Genomic DNA, 12,069 nt, shown 5'->3' with positions numbered 1-12,069 from the left:
AAAGAATTCCATGATTCTTAAACTCTCTTACAAACTAAGCAGACAAACTGCATTGCAAAAGATGGAAATGGCGTTGTTTTTACAAGAATGAAATGACACCATTTGGGGAAAACACAAAGCGATACCCCATATTCAAACACACAAATTTACAGCAACAAAAATCCAAGCAAAGGAACAAATCTTCAAAACTTAAGAGAAAGAATGCAGAATCGCCAATTAACTATGAAGGAACATCAACAAAAAATCATTTTTCACACAAGCATCAAAATGATAATATTAGAAGTGCTTCATTCTCGACAAAATAAGGTTGCAAAAAATAAAAGGAAGACCAATCTTGAGGAGGATTGAGTAGTAGTATATATGCAATAGCAAAGCACGTACGTTCCAAACACCTTCAAAGCATGAACAAAAAATTCCAACTAGAAATTTAAGATAGAAAAATACGATGAACCTTGAGAGAGAATGAAAACAAAAAGATTTAGAAGAATAAGCGAAAAAGGAGAAAGAGAAAATGGTTTGAGTATTTATAAGACTCAAGGGACAAAAGGATAAGTTCACCATTCTCATTTATGACATGCATGGTTATAAAAGTTGCCGTAGAGAAATGTACAAACAATTGCAAAAAGACACGACGGTTCAGGTTCATAAAACACGTCGAGTACCCGACTAACCCCTAGAAAGACGGTGTACCCAACTTGATGCACCAACACCACAAGAGACCAGTCCGACCTACAAATGCTTAAGCCCGACCTCATGAAACTCGGACTCAAGTTAGGGTACTATTCATACCCTGGCTCAAAAACACAGCTAGACCTAAGATGAATAAATCCTAATTAAGATATCTGATCTAGTCAACATCTACCCGACCCCATAGAGGTTGGACACAGCGACAAGAGTCTGGCCCTACTTATCCAAATAAGTAACTGACTCCCAATATGTCTCCTATTAATCTAAAAGGGAGATCTCAATAACTTCTCTGGCAAAAGGGAACGGTTATCCACCATCAAAGGTGAAACTATTCTAAAGGTGATTATCAATTCTACTATAAATACATTGATACGCTCAGGTATATTCAAAACTCAATCTACTAAAAACCTGCTAAAACCCTTATTAACTTAAGTATCGGAGTTCCTTGCAAGTACCACTCCCCACCTTCACCAAGACGTCAGACGACGACACTTCAACACCAGAAGACGTCAGACTCAACCCCAAAGGGAACTTGGACCTCACGTTTAGGCCTAAATCACCATTTCAGGTAACCCCCAGAACAATCATAAACCGAATCAGTATTTGAGAAGTAGGGTTTTATTTAATTAAATTTAATTTTTTTCAGAGACTTATTTGTTATTTATACTTTTAAAGTTATTTTTATCAATATTAAAATTTTTTAGATATTATTTTGATAATTTATTTTAAAATAATAGTATTTGTAACTGAATATAAGTTATTGCAAAATTTAAAGTTTTTTTAACAAAAATTATTATTTAAGCGTAATTACCAAAATGCCGCTCATCACTAAATATAGAATTAGACACTATTTTCAACAATTTAACTAATTATATATTAAATTTATAATATTCATTTGATTTTCAAAAATGATTTAGATAATTTAAATTTATTAACAATAGCATAGTGTCAATATTTTAAATACTAAAATAGAGGCTATATTCGTCGATTTTAAAAAAAAGTACTCCCGATTAAATTTTTGTCGACAATGTGACGATAATAGAAAAATATTTTAATGTCAGTATAATAATAGATGACTTAGCTATCAATTTTAATATTTTATTTTTAATTATCTTTTTTAAACTGTATTCGACAACAAATTGTCAAAAAATATCGACAAAAATAGTGACCATAAATTTTTGGCGTGAAAAAATACTTTCCTTTTTGTGGCCCTTTAATTAAATATTTTTTTAGAAAGAGAAATACTAGATAACCACTTAAATTTATTGTTTTCGACTATCACTTTTAGCTATCAATCTAATTTTTTTAATTTAATTATTTAACAATATATTTTAGCCCATACTTTTAAACATTAATAGTTAATTGATGACAAAAAATAATAAATTCAAATGACCCTATAATATTTCTCTTTTAAAAATATCAAAAGATCAATTTATTCGTTAATTTTACTAAGAACTAATTTATAAATCTTTTACTGTACACTAATTTTTTTTTCAAAGGTAAATTATTTTATTCAACTGGATAAAATAGACATTGTCCATTACTAGGACAGCAATACATGAATTTGAGATCTCCCAAAAGTTCTTTAACGAGCAAAAACGCAAAAGCTTAGGAAAAGAAGATGAAACACTCCAGTAGAAAAATTAAGGTATGTGGCCTTGCATGTCTTGAAGAAGGTTGCTAGCTGAAGTAAGAATATGTTCTATTCCTTCATTATCATTTTCAAAGATGAGTGGGTTTCCAACACATAATCACCAGCATCTGAAAGTCACGGTTGTTGCTTCTCCGCCTCTTGAGCTTGCCTACACTTTTCGACCACGTTCGCCAGAAAGAGAAGGACCCATCTCCACAAACCAACCCAGGTAATGAACTTCTATTCCAGGCCTCCTTCGATTTTTGGCAGAAGAATAAACAGTGACTAATGGTTTCTGGGCTGAGATTGCAGCGCCTACAGAAAGGGGATATTGTGTGGATGCGACGGTGGAGGTTCTCCAGAACCGGGAGCTTCTCGTGCAAACATCGCCAGAGAAAAAATTTGATTTTTGGGAGTAGGGGCATTTTTCAGAGCTCCAACCATGTGTCTTTGTGCTGCATCAATTCGAGGCAGTATTCAATTGGAGAGTGATAGAACAGGTAGGCAATTTGGTAACCTGAGCTGACTTTATATTTTTCGCTTTTGGTTCTGGTCCAAAATAAGTGATCATCACCTTCCTCAATTTTTATTAACGAAATACAATTAGCCATGTCTGAAGAGAAAATATTGTTGATTAATTCCAAGTTCCATTGTTTGCTAGACATGATTAGCTCATTCACCCATGGTACTTCCATAATCTGATTGCTGATGACTGAGCTGTGTGGGACAAGAAAAGGTTGGGATGTAGCTATCCACGGATCTTGAAAAATGCGAATGCTGTTACCATTGCCCACCTTCCAACATATGCCTTTTTCTAGGACTTTGCGGTCCTCCAAAAGGCTTCTCCAGTCCCAAGAAGGTTGGTTTCCTGTCTCTGATCTCATGATATTGTTGTAACGATAGTACTTGCCTTTGAAAATTTTGGACAACAATGATTGAGGTTGCATAGTTAGTTTCCAGCATTGTTTAGTTAGTAGCGCTAGGTTCTGAGCTCGCAGGTCTTTAAAACCAAGGCCACCCTATTTCTTTGGTCTAGACATGGTGTCCCAACTAATCCACGCCATCTTTCTTTCTGTTCCTTTTTGCCCCTACCAAAATTGGGTGAGAATACTGTGAATCTCACAAATTAAAGTATCTGGAAGTCTGCAGTAAGAGAGTGTGTAAATAGGAATGGCCTCCCCGACTGCCTTAATTAGTACATGTCTACCTGACGTAGATAGTAAGTGTCGTTTCCACCCCTGGATCTTTTTTCTCACTTTTTCTTTAATAGCCCCAAATGTCTCCTTTTTTGACCGATTAACCGTTGAAGGGAGCCCCAAATACTTGTCCTGTGCTCCTATGTGTCAATGTTGAGCCTGTTAGCCAAGGCAATTCTCATTTCTCCCAGGGTATTGTTGCTAAAAAACACAGTTGATTTAGATAAGTTTACTTTCTAACCACTAAAACTTTCATATAGAGTAAGAATCTTCAGGATATTATAACAGCCGTCCTCTAAGGCCCTACTAAATAGGATAGAGTCATCTACGAAGAGTAGATGATTGATAGGAGGGCATCTTCTATTGATCTGGACACCAGAGATAAGACGGTTTTGCTCTGCCTTGTTCAGCAGAAAGGACAAACCTTCTGCACAAAATAGAAAAAGATACGGTGATAGAGGGTCTCCTTGTCGGATTCTTCTATTTGGCTTAAAAAAATCAAAGGGTTGACCTTCAACAACAATAGAGTAAGAAACTGTAGTCACCACCTCCTGAATCCAACCTATCCATCTAGGATCAAATCCTAACTTTTGAGGCATGAACCATAAAAAATGCCATTCCACTCTATTGTAGGCCTTACTCATATCAAGCTTTACGGCCATTTCAGTATTCAAGCCAGTCTTCTTGGTTTTCAAGTAATGCATACATTCATGAGCTATAAGTATATTATCACTAATTAGTCTTCCTTTTAAGAAAGCACTTTGATTAGGACTAATTAGTTTATTCATGATACTCTGTAGCCAATGAACAATCACTTTAGAAATAAATTTATAAACCACAGAAGATAAACTAATCGGCCTGACATGTGTCATGTTTATAGCATTCGGAACCTTGGGGATTAAACAAATCTGTGTGTGGTTGAAACTCTTGAGTATTCTACCTCCAATAAAGAAGCTTCTCACCGCTCGAAACACATCCCCAGCCACAATGCCCCAGTAATAATGGAAGAACTTTGCTGTGAACCCATCATCACTGGGTGCACTTTCAGAGTACACACTAAACACAGCCCGTTTGACTTCTTCTAGGAAAACTGGTCGTAGTAGTCTTCTATTCATGGCTGAAGAAACTTTGGGAAGAAAGTCTTCAAATTCCACTTCCGGATCAGTTGAGTTGGTAGAAGAAAATATATCTCTAAAATAGTCTTCTGCAACTAAGGCTATATCAGCTCGAGATCGAGGTAGCAAAGCTCCCATCATTCCGTTCCAATTTCCAGATTTTATTACGCCGAACCCGGGATTAAAAATATTGGTGGAAGAATTTAGTGTTCTTATCCCTTTCCTTCAGCCATTTTATCCGAGACTTCTCTTTCTAATAGCTCTCCTCCCTACCATAAGCGTCCTCTAGCATGTTTTTCAGCTCCCCAACCTCAATTTCTCCATTAATCATTGTCTCTCTAAACTCTTCTATTTTTTTGAGAATCTCCTCTATTTCAACTTTAGAATTAGATTTGGATGTTTGCTGCCATTGCACAAGATGATGTTTGCAGAGTTTCAGTTTTTGAGCTAGAACAAACATCGCAGAATCTTTAAAGTAAGAGTTCCAGGCCTTAATAAACAACTCTACCAGGTAACTAATTAGGAGGTGCAACTAATTGCAACTAGCTAGTAAAAAAAAGATATTCTTTAACAAAAAAAATAGTACCCCAACTCAAAAGTCACCCTAATTTCACTTTCACTCTCTAAAAAAAAAGCAACTATCAAAAACAAAAAGAACATCCCAAATGTAAAAAAAATAGACATTCAAAATTATTGTAAAAAATTATTTAAAATTCTTTCAATTATGGTAAAGAAAAACACATTAGTTTCGAATATAGAAATATCCAAAACCTAACAAAAGAGAGATATCCAAAATTATTTAAAAAAAAAAAACCTAACAAACGAGATATCTAAAATTATTGGAAAAAGATCATTCGAAAATTGAGAGAAAAAATATTTAAAATTATTAAAAAATCCAAAACCTAAAAAGAAGAAACATAAAAAACATAAAAAAAGAAACATTCAAAATATATAATAATAAAAAAATCTGAAACATAACAAAAAATATAAAAAATCAATGTAAAACATTACTGAAAACTCTTTTAATTATAGTAAACGGATATAGAAACATCTAAAACCTAACAAAAGAGAGACATCCAAATTTATTTAAAAAAAATTCAAATCTAACAAAATAAGACATCCAAAATTATTGGAAAAAGAATATAAAAAAACATCTAAAACTATTAAAAAAAAGAACATTCAAAACATACGACAAAAACACATCCAAAACCTAAGAGAAAGAAATATTCAAAATTAGTAAAAGCATCATCTAAAACTTAAAAGAAGAAGTAGAAGAATGCTCGGCGGAAGAGGGCGCAACGTCGCAGGACGACGAATTACAGGGAGAAGCGTCACGACACGAGGAATTGCAACGGAAGGCATGCGCGTTGTTGTGAAAGGGTTTGGAAGGGAGGGCGCGGTGTCGCCGGGTGACGAGTTGCAGAGAAAAATCGTCGTGACACAGAATTGTAAAGGGAGGGGCGCACATCGCGGCACGAGGAATTGCAGGATCAGGCACACGCGCCGCGGCGAGAAGGTTTTGGGAGGAGGGCGCGGGTTGCTGGATAACAAGTTGAGGATGGAGAGAAGCGTGGCATCGCGATTTGAATGATTAGGACATTCTAAAATTTTGTAATTAAGTTTTCGTTTTTTGAAAAGTGAATTATTAGATAATTAATTTGGTTGTATGTAGAGTTTAGTACTTAAACTTTTTTAACGACAAATTAAAAATAAAAATTCAGGTGCAGCACGTGAAGTTAATAAAAAAAATAGTTTGACGATAAATTTAATTAATTATCGCTTTAGGTAAAATTAGCTGAGTTTTCATCTAAAATAAATGCTATGATACCTATTATTTTATACCTAAATTACTAAAAAAAATAAATAAATAATATTTAATAAATTTTACATGATTTATTTTTTATTTTAAATATTTTATCTTTTATTTTAAAAAAAATTAAACAATTTAAACACCATAATAAAGCCACGTAAAACTCACCTTCATCCAAATTAAATTTCAAAATAACAAATACTCTTCCTTCTTTTAAGAAAGCTTCTTTCCCACAAATCCCAAACCCTTTTTAAGTTTTAACACAATAACACCTTTCCCCTTCTAACCCTAAACACAGACCGAAACTCTCAATCAGCTGCTGTTGCCTTCCTGCTTCGTGCCCTCGCACCTCCGTCAGCCTCCGACGCGTTCGCCCCTCTGATGCGTCCACCTCTACTCTGTCGCGTCTGCCTTTGATCCTCACGTGGGATTCTTCCTCTCGTCGCGTCCAGCTACTCGCCGAGTTGCTGTCTCTCTCCGTCTCCCCTATCTCTCCTTTGGGTTTGAGCGGTACATCTCCTTCACCTTATCCCAATTGCCTTCTAATGTGTAATGTGCAAATATTTTTAATGCATAACTCTGAAGTAACAATTCAGCTAAAATATTACTGATTATGTTCAGAGATAATCATAAATCTTAAAAGTAAATAAATAAATAAGTAATTTTTAATCGAAATTGGGGGAAGAGTGACCCTTTATAATACTCTGCACACACACATAAGTACTCCGCTAATCACTCATCACTAATCACTGTATATTTTTTTGTTTTTAAGTCAAATAACATGAAATTAAGCATCTTTGGAAACTTTTACCCAATTCTCTAGTTCATCTTCTTCGGATATTTCTTCGATTTCTTCTGCTTTGGTTATGGTTGTTAAATAATATGCGAATTCTAAGACCATGGGACGTTTCATGAATTTCTTGTGTTAAGGTTTAGTATATGTTATAGTTATACTTAGTAGCTAGCATCCTATATCATTTGCATTTATTGATTCTAATGTGCTTTCAGCTTTATCTTTTCATTATTGTAATGTATTGTTTAAGAAAGCAAATTTCATAGGTCATTTTCCTTTGTAAATCATTTTGAGAATATATATTATTAGTCATATTTAAATTAGATAATAGAAATGCTAATTGTTGATGTATTCTTGATTATGATGAGTTATTGTTATTATGAATTTATGATTAAATAGGTAATTAATTTATATGGTATTTATAAATATCATTAACCACTTAGTTCACTCAATTTAAGTTAGGATCCAACAAATAAGTTTACAAAGCAAAACATATAAGTCCTAATATAACTTAAAATTTAGGAACTTAGATGACATATTTTCAACCTTGAATAAGGTCTAGTAATTTAGTACAAACTAGAATTTTATGTTTTGATTTGAATAAGTTGGAGGTTTTAGAGTGGTTTTGGACTTTGGATTAATATCTTGGTTAGAAGCAAAGCTTAGGTAATATTTAATCTCAATTAATCTAAGAGTGGAGTTAGAAAGAGAACATCAATGGTCCTAGAACCTTTCCTAAAGGATGACTAAAATATAGAAAAATTAGATTGAGAAGTTCAGCTACGGTAAACTTAAATTTAAGGATCAAATGACGGATTAAGTAACTTTGAGTGATTGGTATCATTATGGGTAAGTAATTTAAGTTTGAAATCTTTTTAGACTAAAATCTTTAAAATGGTCTTGGAACAAAGTCATATATATGACTTGTATATTATTTGAATTAGCGCAAATGACTAGTATTAATTTTACTTTTCTGCATGTAATTAATGATTTTCTAGACTGATTTAGAGAGTCATTTGCTTATTTATTGAAGAAACAATGCAAGGTCATCATGATGATCATACAAAGGAAATAGATGGCTCAAAGAAAAATTTGAAGACCAACAGCACACCAAAAGAAAGAACTAGCTCAAAAGAAATCTCAGCTTGAAGCTTACTCAAGAAGCACTTGTGAAGATAATGTTTTTGTGTTAAAGCTTGTGTGTTTCAATTGTTTGTATGTTTGGAACATGTTCTGTTCTTTGATGCTGTTGGATTTGATCTAAAGTAAATAATGTTTTATGTTGTTTTTAATTTTCTATTTTCATTTGTTACATTTGCAGGGGAGAGGAAATAATTGATGACAACAATGATAGTAACAAATGTTAGAAGATACAAGTTTCTTTGATTATTACATCCTAGAAGAGTCAAGAATATTTTGGTGTACTTGAACTTTTTAAAGTTCTCTGTTATTGGATTTATAATGCTATATAACACTAATGGTAGGAGAAAGTTGTATTTAGTTGAACACGTAGTTTGTGTGTATATATATATTGTGTTTAAAAAATTGTTACAAAATATTACTTGTTTTTCTTTTTTTGTTACAAATACTTTTCTGTGACAAAAAAGAAATTGTTATGAAATCATTTGGTAACAAAATTAGCAAATTTTGTAACAAATATTTTTGATACAATTGCTAGTTTTTCTTGTAGTGAAGGTGATTTGGGCTAATTCTCTTTCTTTATATATGCGTTCAGAAACTCTCAGACCTTGATAATGGCAGATCTCAAAGAGCGGCTACTTCCACCAAAACCTGCATCAGCTTTAAATGTAAGAGAGACTGCTAATCGACCATCTGCCTCTGGAAGGCTACCTTTTCAAGGTATGGATGTTCTTGGGCTAAAGAAGCGAGGTCAAGGTATCCGATCATGGATTCGTGTTGACACATCTGGGAACTCCCAAGCAATTGAAGTAGACAAGTTTACAATGATGCGACGTTGTGATCTACCTGCTCGTGATCTTCGCCTTCTTGATCCTCTGTTTGTATACCCCTCAACGATCCTTGGTAGAGAAAAGGCTATTGTTGTAAATCTAGAGCAGATACGGTGTATTATTACGGCAGATGAGGTTCTTCTCTTGAATTCCCTTGATAGTTATGTACTGCACTATGTGATGGAGCTACAACGACGGTTGACAACTGGGGTAGGTGAGGTCTGGCAGTCGGACGGTTCTGACATGAGCCGAAGGAGGGGAAGTAGGACTTTTGAAAATGTCATTAGCAACACTTCCCCTGATTATTTGCCGTTTGAGTTTAGGGCTCTTGAAGTTGCCCTGGAAGCGGCATGCACATTTCTTGACTCTCAGGTTTGTAGGAGTACAAACATAGGGGCTTATTTCTGTTTATGTTTGAAATTATGATATTTCTTTCTTTCTTTATTTCTGGGTAGTTTATCATATTAAGTTTAAATGAACATGTAGATAATCTTAATAATCTTGCCATGCATATTATATGTTATTTTGATTTGATGCATACCCAGAAAGCCCTTTTTGGGAAAGAGGAGAGGAGACCAAGTCCTCAGAATCATTTGTTCCAATGTTTTAGATGAAACCATTATCTGTACCATTACTTTGTTTCAGTTGGATCTTAGAGATTCTATATTATTTAGATTTTTACCCTTACTCCTTTATATGCCCTGATATAAGTTTGTTTGTTTGTTTGTTTGTTTGTTTGTTCTTTCCGTATGGATAGCCTTACCTCACCTTATGTCATGTTCATGTAATGGGAGGATGGCTTGGCCATGAAGTAACTTCAACAAGTGCCACTTCCATAGTTCCCTTCTTGGCTTACCATTTTAATTTCATGTGTAATGTAGCAAAAGTGTAGCTTCCATGATTTGTTGGTGGTATAAATGTCTCAGCGTTTCTTATTTAATAACTTAAAAGAATGAAAAGAGACCGAAGAAATAAACAAAGTAGGAAGCAAATATGAACGTGCATTTCTCCCCATCCATTTCTGAATTCTTGATCCAATATACTTGCATGGAATATTTCTTTCTTTTCTTTACACGTCCTGGTTCATTTGATTTTGTTAAATTAGTTTGTAATACTATCATTTTTGTTCTGGCAATTTTCAAAGGCAGCAGAGTTAGAAATTGAGGCTTATCCTTTGCTGGATGAATTAACATCAAAGATCAGTACTCTTAATTTAGAACGTGTTCGTCGACTGAAAAGCAGACTTGTTGCACTGACTAGGAGGGTTCAAAAGGTGGTATTGATCTATATTTTCTTCTTCGTTTACACGATTGCTAATGGAAGGTACCACATTTTGGATCTTACTACATTTTGATGTTGTCTTTTACTTGATGGATATATTCAGGTTAGAGATGAAATAGAGCAACTTATGGATGATGATGGTGATATGGCCGAAATGTACCTTACGGAGAAGAAAAGACGGATGGAGTTATCATTTTGTGGAGATCAGTCGTTGGTTGGATATAGGTCTCTTGATGGTGCATCTATTTCTGCCCCCGTTTCTCCTGTTTCATCACCTCCTGATTCTCGAAGGCTTGAAAAGAGTTTGAGCATTGCTAGGAGTCGACATGAGAGCTCGAGGAGCACTGAGAGTACCACCGAAAGTATAGAAGAGCTTGAGATGTTGCTAGAAGCATACTTTGTTGTCATTGACAGCACGCTAAACAAGTTGACATCAGTAAGCAGTGTTGTTTTTGCTAACCTTTTTCTATCTAGCTTCATCACAGTTTATCAATTCATGTTTCTTGTTTCAGTTGAAAGAGTACATTGATGATACGGAAGATTTTATCAACATTCAACTGGTGTGTTTTTTTTATCCTTTCACTTTCATAGTTACCCAAAGGTTCATGTCAATTTCATTTTTCCTGATATGGTCATGTAAACTATTGTGCATGCAAATGAACACACATGTTAATGTTCACACAACCAATACATTATTGGGGGAGAGGGCACTCTAAATTTTGTTATTTGAACCAAAATGGTAAAATAATAGGTGTATGAGATTTTGATGTGACATTGCTGATCATTGACGAGTTCTAGGGGTGAAAAGAACAAATGGCCATATACCAGTGAACTGATTTATAGCTTAATAAATCTAGGAGCAGCTGAGCTGACTTCTTTTTATTACAGGATAACGTGCGTAATCAGCTTATCCAGTTTGAGCTTTTGCTCACAACTGCAACATTTGTTGTTGCCATCTTTGGTGTGGTGGCAGGAATCTTTGGGATGAATTTTGAAATCCCATTATTTGATGAACCCACTGCATTCCATTGGGTCCTTATAATTACAGGAGTTTGTGGAGTCTGCATATTTTGTGCATTTGTTTGGTTCTTCAAGTACAGAAGACTCATGCCCCTGTAGACTGCAGCAGTAAGCGAAGCTAAGGTAGACCACCATCTGAAGAAAGATTAAGCAATTGCCTCCTTGCCATTAATTTTATGCCTTCAGCATGAAATGATAGAAATAAAAGGAAAGAGCTGCTCCTAAAAAGTGCATTCTTTCAATTCAATTTTGCATAAAATTTTAGGCGATCGGTATGATATTTCATTCAGCAATGTCTGTAATTTAAGACTGAGTAACTAGTTGAATTGTCATAGCCAAACTTCTTGGTCTCGAATTCACCATATATTATATGTCAGTCAAATTTAAATTTAAATGTTGCGAAGAAAAGCTAGGTGATGAAATGGAGCTAGAGCTGTGACGTTGTATATATGAAATAATAATGATTTTTTATTTTATTTTATTTTATTTTCATATTCACGGAGAAGAAAGGCTAAGAACCACAGGCCAACCCAAAGTCAACCGCATGCTCAGGTGCCCAAGAAA

The 12,069-nt window shown here is 34.4% G+C and overlaps 1 protein-coding gene across 21 annotated transcripts; it reads left to right on the top strand.

Moving 5' to 3' along the window:
- The first annotated feature begins 6,617 nt into the window (after positions 1 to 6,617).
- LOC112705862 (magnesium transporter MRS2-1) lies at positions 6,618 to 11,981 on the top strand. Of its 21 annotated transcripts, none has more exons than XM_072200498.1 (8): positions 6,618 to 6,951; positions 8,268 to 8,432; positions 8,556 to 8,596; positions 8,970 to 9,576; positions 10,349 to 10,477; positions 10,589 to 10,921; positions 10,998 to 11,045; positions 11,374 to 11,981. In XM_072200498.1, exons 4-8 carry the CDS (start codon positions 8,989 to 8,991, stop codon positions 11,602 to 11,604), a joined length of 1,329 nt encoding a protein of 442 aa, XP_072056599.1. In that variant the 5' UTR covers positions 6,618 to 6,951; positions 8,268 to 8,432; positions 8,556 to 8,596; positions 8,970 to 8,988; the 3' UTR covers positions 11,605 to 11,981. The 21 variants fall into 21 exon arrangements, with proteins under 21 accessions (XP_072056599.1, XP_072056594.1, XP_072056583.1 ...); XM_072200493.1 differs by having other exon boundaries at positions 8,556 to 8,714; XM_072200482.1 differs by having other exon boundaries at positions 8,556 to 8,714; positions 10,349 to 10,480.
- Positions 11,982 to 12,069: the final 88 nt, after the last annotated feature.

This window comes from Arachis hypogaea, chromosome 8 (assembly GCF_003086295.3).
Source record: "Arachis hypogaea cultivar Tifrunner chromosome 8, arahy.Tifrunner.gnm2.J5K5, whole genome shotgun sequence".
NCBI classification, from domain to species: domain Eukaryota; kingdom Viridiplantae; phylum Streptophyta; class Magnoliopsida; order Fabales; family Fabaceae; genus Arachis; species Arachis hypogaea.
This window is presented reverse-complemented; position numbering and strand designations above follow the sequence as displayed.

What these genes read in the sequence shown, in the direction of transcription:
- LOC112705862 (XM_072200482.1), top strand. Translation starts at nt 8,989, where the DNA reads ATGGCAGATCTCAAAGAGCGGCTACTTCCACCAAAACCTGCATCAGCT. An exon ending in GCACATTTCTTGACTCTCAG is followed by an intron (nt 9,577 to 10,348) that starts GTTTGTAGGAGT and finishes CAATTTTCAAAG; the next exon opens with GCAGCAGAGTTAGAAATTGA. An exon ending in CTAGGAGGGTTCAAAAGGTG is followed by an intron (nt 10,481 to 10,588) that starts GTATTGATCTAT and finishes GGATATATTCAG; the next exon opens with GTTAGAGATGAAATAGAGCA.